The sequence below is a fragment of the Trematomus bernacchii genome, unplaced genomic scaffold, assembly GCF_902827165.1.
Source record: "Trematomus bernacchii unplaced genomic scaffold, fTreBer1.1, whole genome shotgun sequence".
Taxonomy (NCBI): domain Eukaryota; kingdom Metazoa; phylum Chordata; class Actinopteri; order Perciformes; family Nototheniidae; genus Trematomus; species Trematomus bernacchii.
Window position 1 is genome coordinate 8441089 of NW_022988050.1, and position 25504 is coordinate 8466592.

The following is a 25504-nucleotide window of genomic DNA, read 5'->3' on the forward strand; positions in this document are numbered from 1 at the left end:
GCATGATGCTGACTGCTAGCATTTCCACAACATATGAAAATGATATGACAGCGTACTGGTTGCAGTAAAGCCTGGCCTGCTGGAATGAGGACAAAATAACAATTACAGTAGTTTCGCTGTAGCTTGGTTTGGAGAAGTTGCCAAAATGGTGAAGGAACAGTTCAGAGAGACAGATGTGGCCAAAAAAATGTAAGTCAAACAGACTGAGAAACACTGCTAGCTAACTAGCTCACCTGTTAGCCAGTGTCAGACAGTTTGCTATGAAGCTTATATTGACAGTGTGAACTTAACGTTGGGTTAATATTAAAAAGGTGATTACGTTTATCACCGTTAGCTAGTTGTTCTGATAAACAAGTTAACGCCAGCTCACTAGTGCATTGTAGAAAAGACAACGTGACATTCTGTCAAACTCAGTTAAAATGTGACGATTGAGCATATGTTGTAATTATGAACGTATTTAAGTGTTAAATCAACGGTAAACATACATTAACCACAATTTGCATTCAATAAATATGTTGTTAGAATCTATTCCTGTTCACTTCTCATGCAAAAATGTGTCACAACAGCATCACTTGTTTTGGTTGTTTGTCAAGGTTTAAGTGCAGCTGATCTTGCGCTGTTGGATATTCCTTGCTTAATCGTTACTTTTTGTGCTTATTTGCAGAAGCCACATCTGCTTTGGCATGAAATCTGCTGAACAGATGCGGAAGCAGGCCCACATCCAGGTGGTCAGTAAGAATCTGTACAGCCAAGACACCAAACACACTCCACTGGCCTATGGAGTGTTGGACCACCGTATGGTATGACTTACTCAGAAACTCTATCTTGTTTGCAGGGAAAGAAGATAATCATTGTCAATACACCAACATGCAAAACATGTCACTGTTGTCACTCATTTCAGATATTAACCACACATACCTTTATATTAGTCCAACATCATGCCATAGGCTCATATCCCTCTGCTCATGTGTTTTTGCAGGGCACCAGCGAGAAAGACAGACCGTGTTTGACATGTGGGAAGAATCTGGCAGACTGCTTGGGACATTATGGCTACCTGGATCTGGAGCTGCCATGTTTTCATGTCGGCTATTTTAAAGCCATCATAGGAATCTTACAGGTGAGTTCACAGTCTAATCAAATACAGCACTTTAAGAGCGCAGACCTCAGCCAAGGACAATTGCCCTTTCTCGAAAAGTTAACCAAAAGTAAATATATGTTATGTTTGCGCCATGTGATCCAGATCTACTCTAAAATGTAATGGGCTCTTCCTCGGTCCCTGCCTCACCCTTTGACCAAGTTTCATGACTAATGGGCCATTTTTCTTTAAGCCTTCTGGCAACAAACAAACAGGAGAGTTTTTAGATGGTATATAGTATTTTTTTTTTTTTTACAACTTGGGCACTTACACATTTGTGTAAGGCTGTATTATTTGGTCAGCTTAAACAATAGTGATATCAAAATTCAGAGAGCCTATGTTCCACACTGCAAGAAGAAGCATTGATACAACCAAAGTTAAAGATACCTCCATCGGGAATAAAGCCAACAGAAATATATATATCGCCCTTATTCCACCTAGCTTAGCGCTTTTTAATTTTGTTGTTATTTTGTTTTACTTGCTTGTAAGCACTTTGAGCACCAGGAAAAGCGCTTTATAAATGTAATGTATTATTATTATATATTTCCTCTAGATGTCACTAGAGTATCACAATTATAACAGTAGGAAATGGATTGTTTTTGGCAAAGTTACTGAGCTAATCTTGTGGCAGTGGGTCAGCTGTAGGGTTGGTGGTTTGAGCCCAGCCGCTGCAGATAACATTTGAAAGTGTCATTGGGCAAGATAATGAACCCCTAATTGCTCGTGATGGCATGGCCAATGGTGTGTGAATGTTAGTCTCCCCTGAGTAGGTGACACCTTGTACAGCAGCCCCTGCCTCTATATGAATGTGTGTCAATGGGCGAATGCTAACTTGTTGTAGTGAAATCAGGGATCAAATAAGCGCTAAATAAATTCATTTCATTTACCATTTATCTCTCAAGTAAATATGTGAAATATGAAAACAAGCAAACATGTTTATACCTCTCCAATAATAATAGTTTGTACATTTCTGTAAATAATTCTACCATCTATGTGAGACAATGTTTTACCACCCTCAACATTGTAATTTGTCATGTTTCCAGATGATCTGCAAGACATGCTCGAGCATAATGCTGACAAAAGAGGACAAACTGTTGTTCATGGATATGTTAAAAAGGCCCAACCTGGCCTATCTCCAGAAACGAGGGTTGAAGAAGAAGATCTCTGATAAATGCCGCAAAAAGACGATCTGTATGAGTTGTGCTGCTTTCAATGGTAATAAGAGACATTTTTAGTTTGACTTTTTGCCACATACTTTTCATTCTGATTCAATAATTGGAGAAGCTGAGTCGTGTGTCTCTTATACTTTTCAGGACCAGTGAAAAAGTGTGGCCTGCTAAAGATCATCCATGAGAAGTACAAAACCAACAAGAAGGTGGTGGATGTCTTTGTGACAGATTTCCTGCAGTCCTTCGACACTGCCATTGAGCACAACAAAGTGGTGGAACCTCTGCTGACCAGAGCACAGGTACAATGTTTCACAGTTGGTCTCAAGAGCCGCGTTCACACCGGAGTACTTTTCCCCGTACTTTTCCCGTTTAGTTCCGTTAGTACCCCTTATGTCGCGTTCACACCAAAAAGAGTACTTAGTGCCGGGAACTTTTACCCCCATTTTTAGTGCCTGCTGAGAGGTGGTACTATCCTGGGGGAAAAAAGTGCCCCAGTTCTGATTGGCTGGGCGAATTGCAAACCACGCCCCGTAGAACTCCGCCATTGTATTTGCTGGCATTAGCATTATTAGCATTAGCATTAGCCCCGCGCACCAACGGAGAGAGAATAACTTATGGCAACACAAAATAAAACATGGGAGCGGTGGAGATGAGGAGGTGTCGGCGTTCTGGCGATTTACTCGGACTACAACTCCGGGGACTTCTGGCCGGGGACTTCGGGTGGCAGTATACACCGTGAAGTGGTTTGCGGCCTGCCAGTAAACCCAAAGCAGAAGAAGAAGAAGTGACGTCAGCGGCTCATTTGCGTAATCTTCCCTCGGGGAACTTATTCCGGTGTGAACGCGATCTGTACTAAGTGCCCTGGGGTAATAAGTGCCGGGGCACTAAGTACGGCAAAGTACTTGGTGTGAACGCGGCTATTAAGTGTTCCCATGCAGAGGGTGAAAGGTTACATCAGTATTAGAGCTGTCAAACCTTGATGTTTTTTACCTACTGTGGAATTAAGTGATTCTACTTGTTGGTTATATTCTTATTCTATTATTTGTCGAAAATATATTTCATCATGTAAATCAGGAAAAGCAAATGTTTAGCACCAAGTATTGATTTATTAATAATAAAATAATAACTTAAATTGATATAGCGCCTTTCAGGGGACCAAAGGTCGCTTTAAAGAAAAAACAGGAGTAAAAAAAAAAAGAATGTTCCATTACATTCCAGTAATTTACTAAAAGGAAAACGTGTTTTATAAATCATTGGTATATTACTCAAACAACTGTTTAGAAATAAGTATTTTAGTGTCATCAAAAGCATTTCAAGCAACACTGAGCCCTATATGGAGGTCCTGCGCATTCCTGTATTTTGCCTTGATTATTATTTCCTCTTCAGGAAAACCTGAACCCTCTGGTGGTGCTGAACATGTTCAAGAGGATCCCTCAAGAAGACATTCCCCTGCTGCTGATGAACCCTGAGGCAGGGAAACCCGCGGACCTCATTCTCACCCGCCTCCTGGTGCCCCCCCTCTGCATCCGACCCTCTGTGGTCAGCGACCTGAAGTCCGGCACCAACGAGGACGACCTCACCATGAAGCTCACAGAGATAATCTTCCTCAACGATGTCATCAAAAAGGTTGGTATCTGTTATTGAAGATGATAGGGCTGGATGTCTGCAGGGACTTGTAGGACTTTAGCCTCTAGTTTTGAAGACAGAAGACACTAGATCAGGGCTCTCCAACACGTCGATCGCGAGCTGTCGATCGCGAGCTACCGGTAGCTCGCGGGCAGCTTTTCAGTAGCTCGCCTATCGATTATAGCGTAGTAAGGTCGCTTATTGATTTTTCGTCCGCGGCCGGACAATAACGTTTTTTTATTTTAGAATATTTTTCTGTCACATGAATATCAAATTGGTTGGTGACTCAGAGATCAAGGAACAGACGTGACAGCGGCACAGCGACACCACACACGGAGCAGTCTGCTTTCTCCACCAACACCAGTCCAGAACCAACAGCAGAATGACCCGCTCTGAATCAGGCCCTGTCGCTGCGGCTCAGAGACACACAGGGAGGGATTTGTGTTTTTTGAAAAACACTTGTTATCGTCATGTCAGGTTTTTGGTGGATTTAATCAAGTCTTGGACTGCAGAGTATGAATGTCCTCTTGCTATTTTCAGTTGATAAATACTTGTGTAAAGTTTGTGAAGGCAGGAGGAAAGCTTCCGCGATCACCGTCTCCTCTCTGTTCCTCCAAACCCCGCCCCCTCCCTGAAAATAATGAGTGACAGGCTGATAGTGACCTGATAGAAACTTTATTATTCACTTAATCACTGATTGAGATATGATGAAGCTAACTTAATCTCATACATTCATGGGATTTATGTAACAGTAAGACAGTAAGTGTGCACTATTTTTGTTTTTATAATGCTGTTGTATATACTCCTATTGTCTGCTGTGTTCAGACTTAAGTCATGTGTGTGATGCCACATTCACTGTCTTTTTTTTTAACAGAAGACCGTAGCTAGAAGCTGCAGCTAGACTGCAGAAGTATTAGTTTTTTGTTTTTGAGGATGGAACCATTTCACACACAGATATAGGTTAGACCTATAGAATTGATTTATTATGGTTTATAATTTAATGTCAAGACGAAGAAGAAGAAGAAAAAGATGGCTGAATAACTGTTCAGTGTCAATCCTGTGGAGATCTCCAAAATTATGTTCAGCTTAAGTCTCAGCAAAACTCACAACATTTCTGGAGCCTTGTAGACCCAGAAAACTGTAAGAACATTCACCAAGCAGCACTGAAAATGTCTGCTTTATTTGGTTCTGTTCTACATACCTTTGTGAAGCAGCTTTTTCTGACATGAATGAAATCTAAATACAGAACAAGACTGACAGATGAACATTCAAATGACTCTATTAGAGTGAACCTAAGTGGGTACACTCCAGCATACACCTCTGGTGGACTCCATGCAGTGCCAGTCATCTCACTAACTGTAAAAAAAGAGTGAAATGCTTGAAAGGTGTTGATTAAGGACATGTATGTGAATGTTCAGTGATGTACTTACTATGTGGGCCATAATAATATGTGAGACATTTTCGTTTTCTTGGACCTTGATGTGAAGTTAAGATTTTTGATAAGCTTTAGGTATTGCAATTTCACACGTGTACAAAAGTATAGCTGAATTCAACTGATGAGGGCTATGTGAATAAATGTAAGCGATGTGATGCAAGTAGCTCTTGGCCACTTTCATTTTTTCAAAGTAGCTCTCGGATGAAGAAAGGTTGGAGACCCCTGCACTAGATGATTGACCTAATTTCAAAGTATTGAGCTGTGGTGGCTTTTAGCAAAGAGAAAAAACAATCTTGTTGTTTTGCTGAGCATACAGCCTCTGAAATATAAATCCAGCGGCCGAACTCTGGTTCTAAAATTGTCTTTAAGTGTAGAAATCTATTTTCTATGACTTCAAACCTGCCTATTAGTTTTTTATTTATACTTTTATTGTTTGTAAAAATGGACTGCTTAACACATTATAACAAAGCTAACCCATTATGAGCTTTACAACAAAAAACTTCCTAAATGCAGTAATAACATTTCATCATTTCATTGTAGACGGTCCTCATTAACAAAGTATTTTATCATTTAGCACCGTATGACAGGGGCGAAGACCCAGATGATCATGGAGGACTGGGACTTCCTCCAGCTGCAGTGTGCGCTGTACATCAACAGCGAGCTCTCGGGCATCCCCCTCAACATGGCACCAAAGAAATGGACCCGAGGCTTTGTGCAGAGACTCAAGGGAAAGCAAGGTAAAGTGAATATAAAAACATGTGTGATCTTATTTTGCCAATGTTTAATGTTTTATATAAACTCTGTAATGTGGACACAGTGTATTTATTCAACTCTTAACACTAAATGCCATTATCAAGTAAAGGAAAAAACACTTGGTAATGCCAAAAGTTGAACCTGAACATTTTGTTAAAGATTTGTACATTTTCTTATGAGATTAAAGTAGTCGGGTACAGTGTAAAACATAAAGCAGAGCAGATGTGGGTACCTATCCTAGCTTTCTCACTCTTGCACTACATTTGCACTTACATTTGAGTGAGCTTTTATGTCGGTATAATGGGTTTAACAACCCAAGAAGCACTTTACAGAAATGTGGCACTTAGCCGGTATGTATTTTGTACTCTGCGTGTGCAACTCGGTGTAGAAAAGGAACTGCACATTTTAAATTGCAGACTGGCTGATTCATTTACTGCGAAAAATTCAGGTCGATTCAGAGGAAACCTCTCGGGAAAAAGAGTGGACTTCTCTGGCAGAACCGTCATTTCTCCCGACCCAAACCTGAGGATAGATGAGGTGGCCGTCCCCGTGCACGTGGCTAAAATCCTGACATACCCAGAGAAGGTAAGCCTCCCTACACTAAACAACCACTTCCATGCCAGGACTAAAGTCATCTAAATGTGATTCTTTATTATAGGTGAACAAAGCCAATCTGGAGCTATTGAGGAAACTGGTCCGCAACGGGCCTGAAGTTCATCCCGGAGCCAACTTCATCCAGAATCGTAGCACACAGATGAAAAGGTAAGGCCGGCTACTTCTTTGGCAAATTAAAACACATTCCTTACCTGACGTGGTTCCCCCTTTTAAAACAAATATATATTTTTGTATTTTTATCTTCTGCCAGGTTTTTAAAGTATGGAAACCGTGAGAAGATAGCGCAGGAGCTGAGGTTCGGAGATGTGGTGGAAAGACACATGATCGATGGAGACATCGTCCTCTTCAATCGACAGCCCTCCCTGCACAAACTCAGCATCATGGCCCACATCGTAAGCTTGGTTTTTGAAAAGAACAAATGAAAGGAAAAAACAAACTTGTTTCAGTACACCGTGCTTTCATCACTTAACATTTATGCTATTATCAGGGTCGTTACCATTCTCCCCTTCTGTCTAAAATAGCGTCAGTGCTTGTTTTCTTTTTCTTGATAACTCATGATGAATCCTCCACAGTTAACTTGCCAAAACAGTTATTTAAGGTCAGTGCGAAGCTAAAAGCTGCTACTTTTATCTGTCAAATGTTTATTTTTTTTACAGTTGCTGGCATAAACACTAGAAATGAAAATGCCCTTTAATGTTAGCAACAGTATAATTGAAGCATCTTTTTTTTGGGCCTCACAAAAACACTAGTACAATTATCTACTGAACAAAAATGATTATCTACTTTAGATTAATTAGGCTGGCCGGCTTGACAGATATTTTTGGCAGTTAAGAAAAGAAAACTTTAGTAATTATCTTCGGTGCCTGAAACTGCTTCTATATGTAGGGAGGCGTGTGGTGCAGTGGGTTGTGCGTTGGTGTTCGGATCAGGGGAGCACAGGTTCAAACCCCACTGCAGTCAGCATGTCGTTGTGTCCCTGGGCAAGACACTTCACCCCAAATTGCTCCTGTGGGGATTGCCCACAGTATTGAGTATGTAAGTCGCTTTGGATAAAAGCGTCTAACATGTAATGTAATGTAATGTAATATGTCTATAAGTAAGAAGTATGCATTTATAAACATCTGTTTTAAAAAATGAAAAAAACAGTACAGTATTTAAAACAAATGGATTGAATGGGCCAAGATATGTTGAAATGTTCACAATATTAAGAATAATTTCACTGCTAAAGAAATTAGACGGGTTACACATGCAGTAAGTCTTCATTATGAATGTCTCTATTTTTACTGTCCCCAACCTCCCAGGCCAGAATCAAACCTCACAGGACGTTTCGGTTCAACGAGTGCGTGTGCACCCCGTACAATGCCGACTTTGACGGTGATGAGATGAACCTTCATCTACCTCAGACTGAAGAAGCCAAAGCCGAGGCCCTCGTCCTGATGGGGGTACGTTTCATCACCACGCGGCTCCATTCACAACACACACGTCACCTAACAGAGGGTTCCCGCGGGGTCTTAAAAAGTCTTACATTTGATCATCAGAAATTAAGGCCTTAAAAAGTCTTAAATATGATCAAAAAACCAAGAAAGGTCTTAAATATAATTTTTAGAAGGTCTTAAAAATGATCGGATTTGAAAGGTAGCCTACTTCTGTCTTGCGATCACGTCTAAATGTGTTTTGGGGGAAATGTCCGGGCTGCATAGTAACCAGCACGGTAATAGCCTTTCAGTTCCCCCCAACAATTTGCCGTGAAATAGGTCTTAAATTCTATTCAAAGTGGTCTTAAAAAGGTCTTAAAGTCTTACATTTGAGTATTTACATTCAGCGATGAAAAGATGTTCCCGGGAACCGTATTGTATGTATGAAATTGAAGGCACTGAAACCCATGTTTTTATCTTTCTTCCAGACGAAAGCAAATTTTGTCACTCCAAGAAATGGCGAACCTCTGATTGCTGCTATTCAGGACTTTCTGACAGGTCAGTGCGCTGACGTACACTCTTTCTCTCTGTGCTCTTTATGTGATGTGAGAGTCCTGCTGCTTTGAGATACAGGTGGGGGGTCATTTATCACTGCAACAAGGGCAAACTGGCTATGATGGTATAAGAAAATGTTCATTATTTTTCTTTTTCTTTGAATATTTGAGTAATCCGTAGGCATTCAATAACCATTTGTATCTAATGGGGGAGCACTTAAGCCAGAAAATATGAAAAGCCACTGTATTTAATTTCCATTAATTTATTAGCTTATTTCTACCTCCTAGGGGCCTACCTCTTGACGCTGAAGGACACCTTCTTTGACCGATCCAAAACCTGCCAGCTTGTGGCATCGATCCTCGTGGGGCATGACGAGAAAGTCAAAATCACTCTCCCCCGCCCTGCTATCATGAAGGTACTACACTCTGGTGGGCTTGTTACATAACTCCATGTCTTTGACCCGGCACTAACACTTTGCTGTGTGTCCATCAGCCCATGGCTCTGTGGACAGGCAAGCAGATCTTCAGCCTCATTCTGAAGCCCAATAAGGAATGTCCAGTGAAGGCCAACCTGCGGACCAGGGGCAAGCAGTACTGCGGCAAGGGAGAGGATCTCTGTTACAACGACTCATGTGAGTCAGAATCTGCTCTAAACATTTCAAATTAAAATGTGTTATTTGGTGATGAAATGTATTATACGATAATACTTAAATGGTCAGATCAAGTCTGAAATGTTACTGGCATCATAGCAGCTATATGTACAACATCAACATAGACAAATATCAAGACATGATACATAAAAAACAAACATTTAACATAACAGCACAATCGCTGAGAGAAAACATGCTCAAAGAGCCTTTAGCGTGCATTTGATCTGGGATTTAGCTCTGTATTTACTGTGAGGATTGACTGATGCACAAACGAGTGCTTCAGTCTGAATTTATTATATGTGATGATTTTATTATCACAGTTTTCAGTCAGGTAATCCGATTTATTATTACAACGAGGTTTAGAGACACCTGAGTAAAGCCGGAATTTGCTTTTAACAATAAATAACAGCCATCTTGGTGTTTTTTTGTATAATCACAATACAATGATGTACATCCAAGAGCTTAGCTTATAAACAATCAACAACCTTATTAATGAAGTTTCAGAGGAGAAGCGATTGGGGATATAATTGAAAGCAACATAACAATACAAATATATTTGGTATGAAAAATGAATGCAAAATCCCATATCAAATAAACAGAAGAATGTTCAGTGCATTGAGATGTGTAACAACTTGGATAGTTTTTGATCAGTTCTAATGGAATAATCAATTTAGGAATAATATATTGATAATAGTATTGCATTTTAGATTTTCTCTAGGAGACAGTAAATGAAAAGGAAACATTTTCTTCTTAACTTTTATGCATGTATTTTTTCTTTTAATGTTTATTTGATTATCTTTGCTTTTTAATGACTGTTTTTAAATGCCATATTCTTAATGTCTTTCATTGTTGAAAAGCACTTTGAATGGCCTTGTGTTGAAAGGTGCTATATAAATAAACTTGCCTTGCCTTGCCTGAGAAAGCCAAGCTACTTTTACCATTAGCTAAACCATATCATTTACTGAAAATATAATTTTTTTAATATCCCAAAATTACTTCTCCTGAAATGACCACCATGAATAATTCTGCCAGTCTGAATGTCTTTCAGCTTCATCAGCCGCTTCACACGGCACCAGGTGTCTCAGGGCGAGCACCACGCTGTGATTTATTCACCATGGTCCTGTCTTCTATTCTGGGACTTAATGACTACAATTCCTGTCACATTCTCTTGTCACATTTTCAGTCGTGGTGATCCACAACAGTGAGCTAATGTGCGGCAGCCTGGACAAGGGTACCTTGGGGTCCGGCTCCAAGAAGAACATCTTCTACATCCTGCTGAGAGACTGGGGACAGCTGGAGGCGGCGAACGCCATGTCCCGCCTGGCCAGACTCACTCCGGCGTATCTCTGTAGGTGGCCTCCAGGGCTATAACAACTCTCTCTGATATTTGAATTGATATATATCAGTATCAACAGAAATAAACCTGTTTGTACATATAAGTTGATTAATACATTTTCAAGACTAAATGATCCTGCAAACTGGGTAATCTATAGAGATATTGATTGTAACTTCAGTTGATTTTGTTGTTGTTTTTTCTTTAGCCAACCGAGGCTTCTCTATTGGTATTGGTGATGTGACACCTGGCCAGGGTCTGCTGAAGGCCAAACAGGACCTGCTGGATGACGGGTACAAAAAGTGTGACGAATACATCCAGGCGCTATCCACGGGCAAACTGCAGCAGCAGCCCGGCTGCACAGCAGAGGAGACTCTGGAGGTAGGTGTATATTCATCACAATTAAAATCTTCAATCCAACACGTTTATTTGCCACTGATAGCCTCTCACCCCATGGCAATTATTGAATGCTCACACCAGGGCTGAATCATCAGAGGTGTGACAGGTTACCGGTGAAGTGAATTAGATATGAATCGTTGGCCAGTTTCATAATATCCTTTCAGCAAAGGCTGAGCATGGTCACTGGCTAATAATGGAGATGCCAACAAGACTGTAGAGCTCCCTGCCCCCCCCCCCCCCTTTAGTCCACCAAGCCCAATTCACACTTCTTTTTTGGATAAGAGATGCCCGTGCTCTTTTGGGACCTGTGTCAACACATTTTGGACATCAGCTCGCTATCTTAAGAGAACGTTTTGATGTCTGGCTTTGTTCTTGTGCGAAGATTCATACTGCCATCCTCTATAAATTATACAAATTATCTATTATACTAGGGTTGCATATCGTTGACTTTTTTTTACGATACCGATACCACTGAACGATACCGATACTCAACCGATACATATCGTGATACTTTCATGTTGCATAAGGGAAAAATTGAATCATCCTGCAATTACTCCCATGAAGCACTTTATGATGTAGTTAACATGTCAAATGAATATTAAATTCAATTGTGGGACTTGGACCTTTTAGTACTGAACAAACAATGAAAAACACGTTATCTATGAAGAAAACTGATTCTGCAAAAGAAAATAGCACCAGTATAATCAATATTCAACCTGAGATTCGACTGACCAGAGAACACATAAAGGATCATGAGATCTCAGCATTGCACATAAAACAAATAGCATCATTAAAATCAACATTTGCCTGATGAAAGAAAACAAATCCCATCACAGTTCAGTTTTGTGCATTCATCTTCAAGAAGATGAGCATATCTGCTCTCTGGATCCAAACGGGCCCTTTCACAGCGTAGGATATCACCTGCTGAACTGAACACTCTCTCGCTTGGCACGCTGCTTCCCTGAACACAAAGGTACTTGGTTGCCATACGAGACAGCATTGGTTGCAGGTTGGATGTGTTGCCACCTTTCCCAGAAATAAACTTCTTGCAGTGGTTACAGACCCCACCATTCAGACTGGCAGTCATATGCAGCCACACTTTAGATTTTCTAAAGTGACTCGTTTGCGGAGTTTCACGGCGAAATTGACATCGTAATTCCGACGGTTTGGGCGCGAGTTTAAGGATATTACGCCTCACTTTTATAAAAAAATACAAGTATACCATAGCCGCCAGTAACCGGTATTTCGGTAATACCGGGAACCGGTATGCACCCCTATATTATACATCATATCATTGATTTGATTGCCATTTATCGTAAAAAATGCCCCCTGCTTGCGGGGTCTTATAAAGTATTAAACGTTGATAAATCAATTTAGTGAAAATTAAGGCTATTAAAAAGTATTAAACGGCATTTTCCAAGGTATTACATTTTGTAGCTTGTTTTCAATAAGTTTGTCCAAAGAGGTTGTATTCTACAGTCTGCCTGAATGTAATCATTGCGTAGGTGTGTAGTGTGATTCGGTGTAGTTTATTTATGGCATCCCGTTGGATTTGACGTCATCTGAACAGGACATCGCACGCTCACTGACTGATAGCGCGCGAAGGTCTGTTTACGCCGGTTGTTAAACAACATCGTTATGGGGAAATGCAAGTTTGCGTCCAAATGGTTGGAAGATAAGGAGGAAGGACAATCAATACTGTATATAGTAAATGTTGCGCCAATGTAACCGGTTAAAACTCGAAGTGGCGATGAGGTCTTAAAATGTATGGAAAGGGTCTTAAAAAAGGTCTTAAAAGGTATTACATTTGACTTCAGGATTCCTGCATATACCCTGTGCTTGTCAACACTTCTGACTTTCCTCTTCTCTCCCCCTGCTATTTTTAAAAAACATTTACAAACTTTTATGTATTTCACTGTATGAACACTGAACAAACACTTTCCCAAAAGGCAACAGGTGCTATGACACTGAAAATACAAAATAAAATCTTGTTCATTAAAACAAGTTATAACCGGTTCGACCTTGTCTACTTGCCAATGGAAAATGCTTCAGTGTCTGAAGGCCGACCCTTGATCAACCCAAACACTGATGCTTTCACTAACAGACATGAAAAGACAGGAAGTATCTGTCTGAAGGGAAACATTTGTAGAGTCTATTCTAAAGGCTCCAATCATAATTCACAACACAGTTGTTGTCTGTTGTCAGCCAACAAAGATGATTAATTGTGTGTCCTCCTCAATAGGCTCTCATTTTGAAAGAGCTGTCCGTCATCAGAGACCGAGCGGGCAGCGCCTGCCTCAGGGAGCTCGACAAGAGCAACAGCCCTCTGGTCATGGCTCTCTGCGGCTCCAAAGGTAAGCTGACTAGAAAGGAAACTCTTGTTTCAAGTACTTTGATTGAGAAGAAGCATACAAGTGTAAGCAATAGTACAGACTTCTTTGGGGTGGAAATCATGCTTCTCTTTTTCAACATAGACAAGACAAACGGAACAGCCAACAAGAAATAATAAAGAAAAAACATGACAGGAATACCATACTTAATGACATACATTGTCCGGCAGTGGCTCAGTCAGTAGGGGCTTGGACTGTGAGCCGTAGGTTCGCCGGTTCAAATCCCCGACCAGACCTAAATATGGAGTGTGGACTGCTACTTGGAGAGGTCCCAGTTCACCTCCTGCCCTGCCGTGGTGCCCTTGAGCAAGACACCGGACATCCCCCTTCCCCCCTCACTCCCATTGCTCCCCGGGCGCTGTGCAATAGCTGCCCACTGCTCCTAGTACTAGACTCCTGGTATATATATATATATATATATATATATATATATATATATATATATATATATATATATATATATATATATATATATATATATATATATATATATATATATATATATATATAAATAAAACTTGATTTGATTTAAAGAGCTCTTCATCAGGGAAAAGTGTTTTCTATTAAAGGCCAAACAGTGTGGCCTTTGATGTAGTCTATTCACAAGCGAGCGCATTATTCTCCTACACGTTCCAATCCTGTGATTTAAACATAGAAGTGACCCATAAAGTGTGCGAAGAGGCCCTTGAAAACTGCGGTAAACATGTGCATTGTCAACAAATGCAATAGTCTTTTGTGCAAGTAGATGCATAACTAGGAATATCTGCCTGTGTTCTGTTAATCTTATTTAGATTATTATTCATTTGTTACGTTCTCTGTATACGTTCAGGGTCTTTCATTAATATCTCTCAGATGATTGCCTGTGTGGGCCAGCAGGCCATAAGTGGCTCCCGAGTCCCTGACGGTTTTGAGAATCGCTCCCTGCCTCACTTTGAAAAGCACTCCAAAGTAAGATCCAATTTCTTTATTTAAATTACTGTGCTGTTTGATACTCAAATGTGTTTTTCTGCTGTTATATACAATGGTTTCTTTTTTTCTTTGAATGAATGGCTGTTATTTGAGGCTTTGTTATGTGTTTTTTCCATTGAATTATTAATATTCTGAAATGTGATTGCAACAATGGGGGGCCTCTTCCAGCTCTCACACAGGCTTTGAAGGGCCTTGACATAGATTTTTGTTGGTGGTTTGTCATTATATAATCACAGCCACTGATTGGCTAAATCAAAAATCCTCAGTGCACTGACAGTAATCACTGTTTTGTCTCTATTTATACATTTTGTTTCTCTGTAATTTAGAAGAGTAAGAACAAAATTGATGGAAACTGGATAACAGAAATAACACCTGTAGATACACTTACCATTTTCTGGAATATTAAGGCTTCACAATCATTTCTCCACAGCTGCCTGCTGCTAAAGGCTTTGTGGCCGACAGCTTCTACTCCGGCCTGACCCCCACAGAGTTTTTCTTCCACACCATGGCTGGCCGAGAGGGTCTGGTGGACACTGCTGTGAAAACTGCAGAGACCGGATATATGCAGGTAACGCCTGAGGATTTATTTCCAATTAAATCCTGCAAGTAGTAGCACCTATTCACAAATTATTCTTTGAATAGAATAAAAGAAATGTCTCGCAAAAACGTATTACAAGCTTATGTATGGGGGCGGTAAATAGTGGGGCGTAATTCACTTCTCCATCATCTATTCATAACTCTTATATATGATGTGATGCAAGTACATTTGTGAAAAGAAAAAGGGTTCTTGACGATTAAAAATGAGTCATCGGGCTGGAACTTATGGTTGTATTCATCTTACATTGCCATGGTAATATTTTCTTACCATTTAGTCTGTAGTATTGGAAAGTAGCAAAAATAGAGGAAAATGGCAATCACAAGATGCACAAGCTGTCTTCAGGGTCTTAAATAAAATAAAATAACAATGTGAAAGGGGCCACTTGTAGTGTTGAGCCAAGAGAGCATTAATTGGCTCTAAACATATGTTTTGTTCCTCACTGCGGTCATAACCATTTTACCAATGTTGGTCTACATTAAAAAAGGAAAGACCTCTAAAGAATAATGGTCTATCCAGCTGTCCAAAACCCAAAGATATTACATTTAAAATAATACAAAACACTGAAAAGCAGCACACCTGGGAGCTGGAGTTTGTGAATATTTTGCATTTCTGCATTATAATGAGAACTTTTTGTCAGTCAATGAATCCAGGTTTGTCTCCAAACATGCAAATAAGATAACAGTCGGAATGCTTGAACACTTTTAGAAGAAGTTTGCATCTCATTTATTTTCACACATTTGTCTGAAATGTAAATCTACTTTTAGGTCAGTGCAGATGATGCCTTTCTTTCATGTCTCTGGGATATGTCACCATGATTTCTTTTTGTGTTCCTGCCTGTGCTTGGACAGAGGCGTCTGGTGAAGTCCCTGGAGGATCTGTGCTCACAGTACGACCTGACAGTACGCAGCTCCACCGGCGACATCATCCAGTTCATTTATGGCGGCGATGGTCTCGACCCAACCGACATGGAGGGGAAAGACGAGCCGCTGGAGTTTCCAGAGAGTCCTAGACAACATCCGGGTGAGCTTTCCTCGCTCGACTTGGCACTTTCATCTCTTTCATCTGCTGTTTCTCGTTTTTTTTTATCTTCCTCAACCTTAGATCATCCACGTCTGATGCGTCCCTGCCTCCCTGCACACACACCCCCACAAACTGTACACAAACACATGTGCAAGCCCATACATTTTTTCTCACACAACCTTCACATAAATCCCTGTTCATGGTGCAGACGTAAAACACTAATAATAGTCCTTCATTCATTTTTCGTTTGGTCTCATATGTCTGTATCTGGAGTTCATGGTCTATGAATGTGCTCTGCAAACTACTTCACTTTGAATGGTTAGTCTGTTTTATTTGTAATAAAACATAAAGGTTTATGGTGCTTCTCAAAACCAGAAGGTCACGGTTGGAGTCCTTTTCCTTTAATCATGCTGAGCCAATCTGCCCAGCTGCTGTGAGGCTAAAAAGAAGAGCATGAACTTGAAAAAGGAGCGCAGTGAGCCAGCTGGTGGAGTAGGTCCTGGGTTTATAAGATGAATATCCATCTGTGGCAGTTGTATATATTTGAAGAGAAAAATAATAGATAACAGACACAGAAAAGACAGATGAGTCTTCAGGCCTGTACAACAATAATAGAGAAACCCAAGCTATCTGTCTAATAGCACTGGTTCAATAAGGAAAGCCTTTCAAATGTGAGTAACACTAATATATACCGATGGTCTGGGAGAAGAACACCAGTGAGATATTCTCCCACCGCGAGAAGCCTACTGCTAACTTTAAAAGGCAGCTCATTAGCGGAGAATCTCCTCATGTGAAAACATTCTGTCTTTTTTTTTTTACTGAGAAACCTTTCATCATTTCAGACTCCAGGCAACACAAATAGTCAGGATCTTTAAACGATTATATCATTAAATAAAATCCTGGGCTTCACAGCAGACTATTACAAACTGTGTTATAAATGTTGTATGGAGCTGTTTGGGTTTCTTTACATCAGTAAAAGTTTTAAACAAGGCAGTATAAAACCCATACGTTCAATTATGAACAGTTATAAAAAAAATACAACAGAAAGCTGTTATGTTTCTTAAAGTGAACACCCATTTATATGTAAGAACTTGGCCTTTTATAACTGTATTCAGGAAAAGATACTGTAGTACCCTTGTGTTTCTGTGTGATTTGCAGTCAGCAATCAGTGTCAAAAGACACCTGTGTTTCCCGCAGTGAGAGGTAATGAATGGCAAGATTATGTTTGCAAGAGAAGATTGATCAAGATTATGAGCTCTGAAGGACAGCCATCTGCTGCATTTCATTTTTGTTATTGACAAGCCATTTCTATACGGAGCATACTTCAGACGCAATGCTACTTGTGTTGTACAATAAAATAATAATAATAAATGAGTCCTAGTAAAGGGGCAACAAGATACTGAGTGTGTATGCGTTTCTGTCTGTCTATAATGTATCCATTTATAGTAGGGCAGTTACCATCCATCTATCCTTGATGACATGTAACAACCCAGTCTCACGGCATTTTGTGTTATAGTCACGAAATACATTTAATCTATTGATTCGTGTTCACCCACACGAGTTTCCCATTTTTTTCGTGTCACACAGAACGATTTTAAAAGCAATGTATTTCTATTGGTAGTATGTTTCGTGCTTGCACCACGTCTTTTTGTCAGGTCTTGGAAGACCGGAAGCTGTGTGGTTCATAAAAACATTTTCTTACTCAATATCAAGCCACGATTATTGTTTTTATTTTAAATTGTATAATGTCTGACTTTTTTTGCCGTCTGTGAGGAAAAGAAATGGGGCTCAGAGCCTCAGAATACTGAAATCTGTATTTTTTTTGTTATTATTTGGTGCAGGCACGAAACATACTACCAATAGAAATACATTGCTTTTACACAATCAATAGATTACATTTCGTGACTATAACACCAAATGTCGTGAGACTGGGTTGCATGTAATGGTACAAGCACTTGTAGCCCTATATACTTTTGTAAAAAACAGCTCCAGTGAATTGAGATCATAATGATTCTTTTAAGATGTAATCAGAACTACTGCAACTCGTAACACACTCTCATAACAATGAGATTGTGCTGGGAGTCGGAGTGGTCTCAGATGCTTTCAGGAGCTGTTAACCCTCGAGTGGGGAAGCTATCAGGAACTGTTGAGTGCATTTTCCTCCTAACAACCCCCTTCTGTTCCCCTCAGGCGATCTATGCGTGTCCAAAGGAGCCCGCGCTCAGTCAGAACGAGCTGGTCCTCACAGCTGACGCCATCATGAAGAGAACCGACTTCCTGTGCTGCAAAGACGTCTTCCTGGAGGTAACCTCATCACAGTAGAGTGCTCTCTGTCAAAGTTCTATTTTGCTTTTATATATCTGAAAAGCACTAGAAGTGCTCTAAGCTTTAGGATTCTATTCACCTTCACTTCCATCGTGGATAAGCGGTTAATTGGAGACAAAGTTTGCCAAATAAAAGTATTTTACAATGTAGACTTGTTTTGACTCTCCTAATCAAAGAAGTTAAACTCCCAAGGTCAAGTGGTTCCCTTTTAGAAGTGTAGAGTAGCAGGGAAGTTAGATACAAAGCACTCTTTGTTAGAGCTCACAGCTTATTTCAATGATAAACAATCTCCCAAATGTTTATTTCAGCAATCTTAATATTCTAAGCTTACGACTTATGAGGAAATGCACAAATGTTCAAAATATCTTTTTGTATCTTAGAAAGTTAAGAAATTCAAACAAAGATTTGCATCTGCATCAACAATTCTCCAAGGTTCTTTTTCCATTTAGTGATTATAAACCATCTATTCTAAGTGAAGGTCTTTGACAGATCCACTTAGAAATGGACAAGGCCGAGAAGATGACCTCCTTGGAGAAGATAATGATGAATACCTTTAGCACAATGTGCTTCCTCCAGAGCAGAGTCACTCATAAAGGGAAAGGAGATGTAATGTTTTGAACTTTCAGTGTACAGGATTTAAGGATAAAGCTCACATTATTGTGATTTCAATGAATCCTTTGAAATGACTAAAGCCAATAATGTGATGTTATGCTTTTAAATTCACAAGGATTGATAAATCTTGCTTGCCAATTTAGAAAATATTGTAATAATATAGCATTTCCTGTTCCTAGATAAACATGCTTGTTTTTAAGAATAAATCTTACAGGGTTTATTGTACAAGGGCACAGGATGTTGGGTGTATCCTAACAGTGATGCAACCTTCAACTCATGTGCTTTTTAGGTTTTTTACCGGTCCTTTTAAAAACAAAATTGTATATTTGTTTTCTGAAGTGATGACTGGATTAAGCACAAGTTTCATCATAATATAGTATTTTAACGATTTTTTTTAAAATACTATTTTCTGGAACTATAAAGGTTGACAAATATTTCAATTTAATTTGGGGCTGCTGTCTATATTACATATAGACATTTATATCAACTCCCAAAAGCTATTTAAATAGGATTTGTCTATTTGAAAACGGTATTATCTTCTAATTGAAAGACTAAAAATAAACCTTCTGTTCACTATAAAGTGCCACATTTCATAATGATAATAGATTATTGATTTTAAATCGATACTTCATTTCGCTAAGATGGATCATTACATCTCTAGTAGACGAAGCAGAGAAATAATCATTACACCTCCCTCGGTCAGCAAACATTCATAAGCACAAAAAGATCAATTAAAGTGTTTGCTTTTGACCGTATGCTTTAATGAGGATGGCTTGTGAAAGGTTATTAGGCGGCCTTTAGAAAAACGGTTGCCTTGGATTAATTTCTTAGTGTCAACATTTAATCATGTGAAGTCAAAGCCAGTTACACGCAGATCATTGGTGAGCTGGGAGTAATTCATGTGAACCTTTCCCCCCTTTCGTGAAGGAGTTAACTGACACAGGCTCAGAGAAGTACCTGGAGGTATAGTGACCGAGCATGATGGAGTGTGCTTTAACTGACCCGAGGAATGGCGTGTCAGCAAGAACTCAAACAGATTGATAATAATTAAATGACCCCACTGTTGCCTTTTTTGTGCTGATATGTAAGCTTTGAGTGCTCTCTTTAAAACACTGCTGATGTTTCAGTGTGAACTACTGGGTGTTTGCATTTGATTTACTGTCATTTCTAACAACTGCATGACAGTGTCTCGTTTTAAACAGCACACACTTGGGTAATTGTTTTTATTGAGAGATTGTCCTCTGAAATTGCTGAATTTTCTTCCCTGAACTGTAGGAGATAAGGAAATTTGCTAAGAACATCTCAGAAAGGATCAAAAAGACCAGAGACAAATACGGCATCAACGACAATGGCACCAGCGAGGTTGGCATCACACACTGTTAATGAATGTGTTTTAAATACAGCAATGTCCTTCAACTACATATGTATTTCATTGCTTGTCTTCCCACCTTTGTTGTGCAGCCAAAAGTGCTTTATCAGCTGGACCGCATAACCCCCACCCAGCTGGAGAAGTTCCTTGAAACCTGCAGGAACAAGTACATGAGGTACAAGACTCCTGTTTTCTGTGGTTCATTGAAATATGAAGTTAATGGCAAACATTTTCAGTCAGTTTTTCCTGGAACGCATTCAAAGTGACGCTTTTACAGTGACTGAAATAGACTGCAAAGACTAAAACGCTGCTTATTTTCTCACTGCGCCCACCTTGCCAGTCACTGCATAAATTGGTCAAGAATAAAGATGTGGGTTTATGATTAAAGTTACAACAGTATTTAGTACAGTATAGTTTAGCTACAGGTCCGGCAGTGGCTCAGTCAGTAGGGGCTTGGACTGTGAGCCGTAGGGTCGCCGGTTCAAGTCCCCGACCAGACCTAAATATGAAGTGTGGACTGCTACTTGGAGAGGTCCCAGTTCACCTCCTGCCCTGCCGTGGTGCCCTTGAGCAAGACACCGGACATCCCCCGTCCCCCCCCGACTCCCATTGCTCCCCGGGCGCTGTACAATAGCTGCCCACTGCTCCTATTACTAGACTCCTGGTACTAGGATGGGTGACTTGCATGTGTGACCATTAAAGAGGGTTTCATCCCTCCCAATTCTTCTTCTTCTAATCAAATCCACCCCAAATTCAACGTAAAAAAGTATGCTGGAGAAATGTCCCGAAAGCTGTCCAATCATCCTTAAAGGTCTGTATCAAAATCAATGACCATCCTTCCATTCCACCACAAATGTCAACCTTCAAGGTCCTGACCGGAAAGAATTTGATCGCTAACGTCACCTGGCTTCCTGATGGTTTCTTTGGTAACCATGGAGGATTTTACACCGATCTAATGTCAAACCCTCCTGTAGTTGTTGAGAGAAAGCCATTGCTATTTCAGAAGCCATGTCCCTAGCATAGCTAACAGTAAAGTGTTAAACTGTGCTGACACTGCTAATGCTACATTTGAAACCACATTTTCACTTGATAATTGTTTTTGTTAAAGTTTTAAAAATCTGATTTCTTAGTTGTATGTATTTTACAATTAAACGATATTCTATGATTAATGTGCATTCACACAGTACATTCACACAGTACATTCATTAGCTTTGGTAACGTTTTTGCAGATTGACAGTGGATTTGTGTCTAGTGATTGGCTTTTTGTATTCCCGTGCAGAGCTCAGATGGAGCCGGGCTCCGCGGTGGGAGCTCTTTGTGCCCAGAGCATCGGAGAGCCCGGCACTCAGATGACCCTGAAGACCTTCCACTTCGCCGGTGTGGCGTCCATGAACATCACTCTGGGGGTGCCTCGCATCAAAGAGATCATCAATGCATCAAAGAACATCAGGTTTGAGAGATAATAACGGCAGAGAAGAGAGAGGAAGCAGATCTTTTGTCTGACATTTCCTGTGGCTTTAAGCCACTTTTAATTAAGCATTTCCTTCTTAAGTCAATGGTTTAGACACTGAATTAGGGCACTTAGCAGAATAAGCTGTGCGGGGCAACAGCATCATCTGTGTCACAGTAATGTATACACATCCCTAATTTAGTCCTCTCCTCACCACTCAGCACCCCTATAATCACGGCTCATTTGGATGTGGACGAAGACGCTGACTTTGCCCGGCTGGTGAAGGGGAGAATCGAGAAAACACTTCTAGGAGAGGTATTCCAACCGCATGCATATTTTATACACCATTTTGTCCATAGGTCATCGTGTGCGAACATGTTGAAGTGCTGTAATGAAGCCACGGTCTCTTCCTGTTCTGTTCAGATTTCTGAGTACATAGAAGAGGTGTTTCTACCCGACGACTGCTTCATCCTGGTGAAACTGTCCCTGGAGAGAATAAGGCTGCTGCGCCTGGAGGTACCACCCATTATCTTTTTATTTTTAGTAGCACATTGTCACAATATTCCAAATTCATGCCCACTTCCACACTGATTAAAAACAGCTTGAGTTTATCTACCCATGATTACACAGTAATTGCTTAATCTGGGACCATGGAGAGATCACAACTCGCCCTGCTAGACCTTTTTTTTTCTCCAGTAATTAACCATGTTGTTGTTGTTAAGAGGATAACATTTGGAAATTGAGTTAAGTTATTGAATAAGAAAACTTTGACAATCTATTAAACAACAAACCAAATATAGATATTGGAGTGTAACTGATATTGCAGGGTTGGTTTGCTCAACTTTTCAAGATGTACTTTTTCACTTCTACATCTGAGCATGCCACAGATACATATTTTAAAGTTAAACAGGACGTATACCTCACCAGGGGACATGATTGATGTCTCCTGACAATTCGACTCTTTCGGGGCCACCTAAGAGGGATCTCTTCAAGGAACAGTTGGATATCTATGGAAACACAAGGGGGAGGACACATTTACAAGGGGAAATGCACCTTTTTATGTGGGTATTCATTTATTTTTGAATACTGTTGTCATAGTGACACAATAATTTGAGTCCAGAGAGAGAATAGTGAACCCTATCAACAGGGACAGTGCACATTAATCAACATTTAAACTGTAAATGTGCCAGAGTTATTCAAGAGGCTATTTTTCATCTGTAGTCCCTGGACAGATTTTGTAAGTCACCCTAAAGACACATTTCAATGTTATTGATTTTGGAGTTAAAACAAAGAGCCTGTGATGAAGCACCAAAGTCTTTCTTCCTCTCACTGTTTGATGGCTTTCTGTTTTGGAGTGTCACATTATCCGAAGTGCTTTTGTGTTTTGTTTAAAGAATAACAAATGGATGCTTTGCCTCAGATTTCTCGTGTTTTTCTTCCAGGTAAATGCGGAAACAGTGCGTTACTCCATCTGCATGTCCAAACTCCGGGTGAAGCCGGGAGACATCGCTGTGCACGGCGAGGCGGTGGTGTGTGTGTCTCCGCGAGAAAACAACAAAAGCTCCATGTACTACGTGCTGCAGCAATTAAAAGGGGAACTTCCTAAGGTGATAATCTGCTTTTCTCCACATTCATAATTAGATTTTTTGACCTAGAAATTAGTTTGTTTCCAAAGCCCTGATTAGTACTTAGTTTTGTGCTGGATCTTAATTCACGTGGTGCTCCTAAATGTGTTGAAAAGTAGAGTTCATTTTTTTCATTTCTCAATTGGAAAGGTGGTGGTTCAAGGAATACCTGAAGTTTCCCGAGCTGTGATTCACATCGACGAACAGAGCACCAAGACCATGTACAAGCTCCTGGTGGAGGGGGACAACCTGAGGGCTGTCATGGCAACGCATGGAGTGAAAGGAAGCAAGACTACTTCAAACAACACATATGAGGTATCTGCAAACAGAGATGTAGAGAGGTGGTTAAGAGCCCTGCATGAGTCCTTAGTTTGGTTCCACATCTGCCCTCCTGCTCATTGCTATTCTGTTTCCCTGTCAGATGAACAATGGAATATAAACAAAAACATGTAGCCTGCAAACCAAAGCTTAGCTAACACTTTCTCCTGGGGCTGCCTCGCTCAGTGGCTCTACTGATAAAGGAAATAAATAACCTCTTAAAGTCTGAGGCAGAATGTTTGGCTGATGCTGCTGCTGATATTCTCTCTATCTTTGCGGTGTAAGACTTGCATTTTAAAATAAATCTGCTCCTGATCAAAATAATCCGTATTCTTGTGGATGGAAGCTTGTGGCTCGGAATGTATGAGATAAAAAAAAAAGATGCATTTTAAAAGTGTATCCTCATCTCTATGTAAATGGTCGAGTCAGTCTTTGAAGCAGAATGTTAAATGGCCTTCACTAAACCGACTGGCGTGATTTATCTTGTGCTTACAAGCTTTTATTTGCATTTTTCTAGGTGGAGAAGACTTTGGGTATTGAGGCGGCCAGATCCACCATCATAAATGAGATTCAGTACACTATGTCGAACCATGGAATGAGCATTGACCGGCGCCACGTCATGCTTCTAGCAGATCTCATGTCCTACAAGGTATGACCTGTGCAAATACTGATATATCTTCCTAGTGTCAGAAGCCATTTCAAATGTGTGCAATCTGTCTTTCTATCCATTCAGGGGGAGATACTGGGAATCACCAGGTTTGGTTTAGCCAAAATGAAGGAGAGTGTCCTCATGCTGGCCTCCTTCGAGAAAACAGCTGATCATCTCTTCGATGCCGCGTACTTCGGACAAAAGGACTCAGTCTGTGGTAAAGACATGCTTCATCTCTGTGTGGAAATAGAGCTTCACTCTTTGTTGTAGTGGGTCTTGATATTTACTGTGTTCTTGTTTCAGGTGTGTCTGAGTGTATCATCATGGGGATCCCAATGAACATCGGAACAGGACTGTTCAAACTGCTCCACAAGGCTGAGAAGGATCCCTCTCCAGTCAAAAGGCCTCTCCTCTTTGACAATGCAGACTTCCATATACCGCTGATCACATAGCAGTGTGGGAAGAAGCAGCAAAGATGTTTTGAAATTGTTTGTTCCCCCCCTCCTGCTGTCTACAGACATCTTGAGATTATTTTCAGCAAATACAGAAGTGCCTGGCAAAGACTTTGACATTTCCTCTGTGGAGATCTTCAGAAAATATGATTATGAAGTCTCTTTTGCGGGGGCGAAGGATATTGTTTAAGTTGCCACAGACTGTGAGGAGTCAGCATTGCATTTACACAACACGTTTGTACTGTAAGCATGTAAGAGGCAGTGAAATTGCTTCTTACAGTTAACTGTGGCTTTGATGTAACTTTTTGGCTTTCTTTACTTGTGTGTTTCCTGTGTTTATTAAGATGTTATGAAAATCACATGATCTTTCAATATAATGCCTGTAAAAGTGTACCTCTTAATCATAAAGAAGATTTGGTCTCTTCTGGTTTGGCACTTATGTTGGCATTGTATAATAAAATGCTTGTTTTCAGAGATGTAACCTTACAGTTTCCTTTTCTAAAAAACTAACATTTTTCACAGAATATTCGATAGGCAGCAGTTCATTGGAGTATAAATGTTTCATCCTGTGTGAATCCAAGTAATGTATATAATCCAATAAAATAAACAAAATCATGGGAAAGTATTTTTATTTGTGGATCAA

At 40.2% G+C, this 25504-nt stretch overlaps 1 protein-coding gene across 1 annotated transcript; it reads left to right on the plus strand.

Annotated features, from left to right (window-relative positions):
• polr3a (polymerase (RNA) III (DNA directed) polypeptide A) lies at positions 1-25337 on the plus strand. The gene is given in 32 exon segments (XM_034119552.1): positions 1-189; positions 665-800; positions 980-1117; positions 2179-2350; positions 2449-2603; positions 3691-3930; positions 5940-6102; positions 6567-6703; positions 6777-6880; positions 6984-7125; positions 8035-8175; positions 8637-8706; positions 8991-9118; positions 9196-9334; positions 10536-10700; positions 10894-11066; positions 13327-13438; positions 14304-14422; positions 14874-15011; positions 15890-16033; positions 16035-16061; positions 18252-18365; positions 20274-20360; positions 20460-20542; positions 21647-21817; positions 22039-22132; positions 22241-22333; positions 23260-23424; positions 23593-23757; positions 24278-24409; positions 24494-24626; positions 24713-25337. Coding segments are annotated over 32 exon segments (4173 nt in total). The 5' UTR covers positions 1-145; the 3' UTR covers positions 24862-25337.
• The last annotated feature ends 167 nt before the right edge of the window (positions 25338-25504 follow it).